This window comes from Palaemon carinicauda, chromosome 7 (assembly GCF_036898095.1).
Source record: "Palaemon carinicauda isolate YSFRI2023 chromosome 7, ASM3689809v2, whole genome shotgun sequence".
NCBI classification, from domain to species: domain Eukaryota; kingdom Metazoa; phylum Arthropoda; class Malacostraca; order Decapoda; family Palaemonidae; genus Palaemon; species Palaemon carinicauda.
The window spans coordinates 44,103,734-44,107,948 of record NC_090731.1 but is presented as its reverse complement, the minus strand read 5'-3'; the positions used below and the strand labels follow the sequence as shown (position 1 = coordinate 44,107,948).

General features: G+C 40.0%; 1 protein-coding gene across 1 annotated transcript; it reads right to left on the bottom strand.

Moving 5' to 3' along the window:
* Positions 1-1,387: 1,387 nt before the first annotated feature.
* LOC137644266 (uncharacterized) lies at positions 1,388-1,840 on the bottom strand. The gene has a single exon (XM_068377260.1). The coding sequence runs from the start codon at positions 1,838-1,840 to the stop codon at positions 1,388-1,390; it is 453 nt and encodes a 150-aa protein (XP_068233361.1).
* Positions 1,841-4,215: the final 2,375 nt, after the last annotated feature.

Here is a 4,215-nt window from a genome sequence, read left to right as displayed (position 1 = left end):
ATTGTTCAACGTTGATGCGAAGTGAAGAACCTTATCCAGAGACCATGAAATGGGTTTCGGAGGTGCTGCCAGCCTGAGTCTAGTGCAAGCCTTAGGAATCTTGTTGAAGATTTCATTAGATAAGTTAACCTGGAAGGCGTACAATAAGGGTCTGTCAAGGCAGACTTATATGTGGATATCGTGTTAGCTGCTAAACCTTATTCATGAAGGTGGATAAATAAGGATAAACAGAAATCCGTTGAGATTTCTTTTGGTTTCTTTGCCTTGACAAAGGCAACCCATTTCTTCCACGACGACTCATATTGTCTTCTGGTAGATTTAGATTTATATTCCTCTAAGAAGTTTATGCTGTCTCTCGAGATCCCAAATCTCTTCTTCACTGCTAAGGAGAGAAAATTATGAGATGAAGGTTTCTGGTTTTCTATGATGAAGCAAAGACAGTCGCCTTTTGCACTCGTTGAGTCAGAACTGGATCCGGCAACGGGACCAACGTCAGTCGCAGTTCTAACGCTGGAGGGAACCAGATACTCTTTGGCCACTTGTGAGACACTATCACAGCTGTTCCCCTGAATTATCTCAGTTTGTTGATGACTTTCAGTAGAAGGGTGGGTGGAGGGAACAGGTAAATCCTAGACCATCTTTTCCAATCGAGGGACATTGCGTCCACTGTTTCTGCTAGAGGATCCTCGTATGAGGCAACGTAAAGAGGTAGCTTCTTGTTGTCGCTCGTCGCAAAAAGGTCGATCTGCAGTTCCGGGACTCGACGTAAGATGAAGAAGAACGATCCTGCGTCTAGGGACCATTCTGAGCCTATCGGTGTGAGCCTGGATAGAGCGTCCGCCGTCACGTTGCGGAATCCTTGGAGGTGAACTGCTGATAAGTGCCATCTCTTTGTTTACCCCAAGCAGAAGATGGCCAACATCATTTGGTTGATTTGAGGTGATCTCAAACCTTGCCGATTCCGACATCTCACTATCACCTCGCAGTCTAGGACCAGTCTTATGTGGGTCGAGTGGCGAGCAGATAATTTCTTCAGTGAAAGAAAAAATGCCATGGCTTCCAGAATATTGATATGGAAGGTCTCGAATAGATTGGACCAAGCCGCTTGGACTTTCCGTTGGTGAGAGTGACCTTCCCATCCTTCCTTTGAAGCGTCTGTATGGATGATGACTGAGGGTGGAGGGGGTTGAAGAAGTATTGATTTCTTCAGGTGCTTGGCTTCCAACCACGGCTTGAGAAGCGATCGCAGTCGAGTCGGTAATGGTCTTTTCAGATATCTTCGAGCGTTTGATGTGTATCTTCTCTAGACTCCTGTTGTATCCTTTAGCTGTGCTCGTAGCACTGGGTCTGTCACTGAATCAAACTGCAGAGAGCCCATCACTCTCTCCTATTGGCATCTTGATATCCGATCGGATTCCAGAAGTCTCTTGACAGATCCCGCTATCTCTTTCCTTTTCTTAAGCGGAATGGAAAATCGGTGTGACTGTAAGTTCCAGTGGATTTCCCACTTATGAAAGTTTTGAGGTGGAGAGAGTCGAGACTCTTTGGTTTTGATCTTGAATCCTAGATATTCCAGGAACTGGACCACTTTCTTTGAAGCCTGCATGCATTCCGTCTTGGATGCTGCCCACACCAGCCAATCGTCCAAGTAGGCCACTACTTGGACCCCTTTTAGGCGTAATTGATGAACAGCTGCATTTACAAGCTTCCTGAATATCCTTGGGGCTAAGAATAGTCCGAAGGCCATGGCTCTGAAGGCATAGAGTCTTCCTTTTAGCTTGAAACCTAGGTAAGAGGAGAGTTGAAGAATGAATGGGAAATGCCAGTAGGCATCCGCCATGTCTATCGAGAAAGTGTAAACCCATTTGGGCAACTGGGTCCTTATGTGTTGAAGTGTTAACATCCTGAACTTGGAGTTTACTATGAACTTGTTGAGTGGCGACAAGTCCAGAATGACTCTGAGTTTGTCTGAGTCCTTCTTGGGAACACAAAACAGCCTTTCTTGGAACTTGATGGACTTTACTCTCCTTATTACTCTTTTCTCCAAGAGTTCCCGCACATATTCTTCCAGGACGGGGGTGGAGTATTGGAAGAATTGAGGGAATGATGGTGGAGCATTGTTCCAGCTCCAACCTAGTCCGTTCTTGATCAGGGTGTGGACCCAGGGATCAAAGGTCCAACGATCCCGAAATGAGTACAGTCTCCCATTGAAAAAACTTCAAATTATTAATTTGAATGGTTCAGTATTGATACATTTGGCATACAGAAGTGTCACTAATTGCCCCTTTGCTTTTAGATAGTAACTACTATACTGTAGTTATATCCAGTTATATCTGCCTGCCGCTAACGTCTTTGTGAAGTTTTTTCACACAGCCGGCAGTCTTCAGCAACCTTACACAGGAGTGAGGAGGAGCAGCTCTCTTTCCCTCTCTCTCATTATTTAAGTGGATTTTAGGATTTATACACACGCTGGATTAACAAATATGGATTTTTCCTCTACCATGGAAATAGTTACATACTAATTCATCGAGAATGCAATCCGGACGGTGCTCAGCGATGATCGGCTGTTAAATGATTTTTTCCACGCTCGCCAGAACTGTTATCGCAACGGGTAAGCATAAGGGGCTTTAATGCTTTTTCTTGCATTACATATTCTATATGTCAGTGTTTTGAAAATAATATAAAGTATTTTAATTAATTAAATTTTTCCTAGATTGAACCTGTGATTTCTATGCAGCCTATAAATTTATTTCTTAAATATTTGACTACTCGTTAAATTTGCTATTTGCTTTACTGATAATTTGAGAGCTTTGTGATTTAGTGGTGATTTGAGCAAATATTTACCTGAGTGATTTCATGACTAGTTAATTGCGGTTTTCGGTGATTCGTTGATTTCAAGATTTTATTGATTTATATAAAAAAAAATTGTAGGTTTTAGTCATGCGATTACAGTAATTTATATTTTGATTAGTGTTGAGTTATTGTTGATTTATTTTAGTTACTTTTTGTTAGTGTTGTATTTGTTGTTCTGATTTTTCCCGTGGTTGATTCTCCTTAACTTTGTATTTTTTAGCGGATGAGCGAAAGGAAGAAGGTTAAGCCCTCGCAGTTGTGAACCTTAAAATCTCGTATAAAAGTGCATTTCGAAGACTCGTTTACGTCATTCCACCACCAGCTGCTACAGTGAAATTTATATAATTTTAAATTATGAATTCATAAATGTCTAACCATTCAGATTTAGATTTATTAAATATTTAAAATGCATTTTTCCATCCCTACCTTTTCACTTAAAAATGGAAGGTTTAATGATATGATCGTGGTCATTACATATTAATTTTATATTTACATATTTACACCATCCCTTGTTCTCCGCTTGGTTCTTCAAACTTTTGGATTAATATTTTTAAGCACTGGTGTGGAATGTTGGTCGTGTCTAGTTGGGCGGTGTCTTGGTCCCCCTCCTCTCACGTTATACGTGTTAATTTTTTATTTGAAAGTTTATTTATTTGAGGTGTTTTGTCTGTTAATTAAAGAAGGCGGAATCGGAAAAGCGTGAACTTACTACTATACGCCGTAAGGTTAGTGTATTATATAATAAATTGTGTAATGCTGTGGATTCTTCGGGTAAAGCTGAATTGCAAACAGAATTGAGTTTTCAGGTGAGTACAGTCAAAGATTGCAGAGCTTAGATGATTTGATTTTGACTAAAGTTAGACTGGACTACTTAGTTCTGTAGGAAGATTTGGATAGGCAGGATTCTTAATGTGAGGAATATTATCGTAAAATTAAATTACTGTCAAACAAAATGCAATCTAGACTTGATAATCTCTCCATACAGATTGATAATAAAATGCCTTGCAGAACTAAAATTGATTTTCCCAAGTTGAATTTGCCTCAGTATTATGCAGATTCTAAGGAAGATAAATTTACATGTAAGCGATTTTTTTAAGTTTTTGAACACTTGACTGCTCCGTATAATTTAAATGAAGTCGAGAGGTATAATTTACTTGAGCAGCAATGTCATAGTAGAGCAAAGGCTATGAATAGTTCTATAAAGGTGTCCCAGCAAACTTTTGGTCAGGCTAAACAAATTTTGATTGCAGCATTTGCTGATGAAATGCCCCAGAAGTTTGTCCTCATTAAAGAGTTAACTGATTTGAGGTTTGTTTGGGGCAAGGATGATCCATATATTTTCTATGCTCATATTAAAAAGGT

Excerpts from the sequence above, each read along its gene's own strand:
- LOC137644266 (XM_068377260.1), bottom strand. The coding sequence starts at position 1,840 with ATGGCGGATGCCTACTGGCATTTCCCATTCATTCTTCAACTCTCCTCT.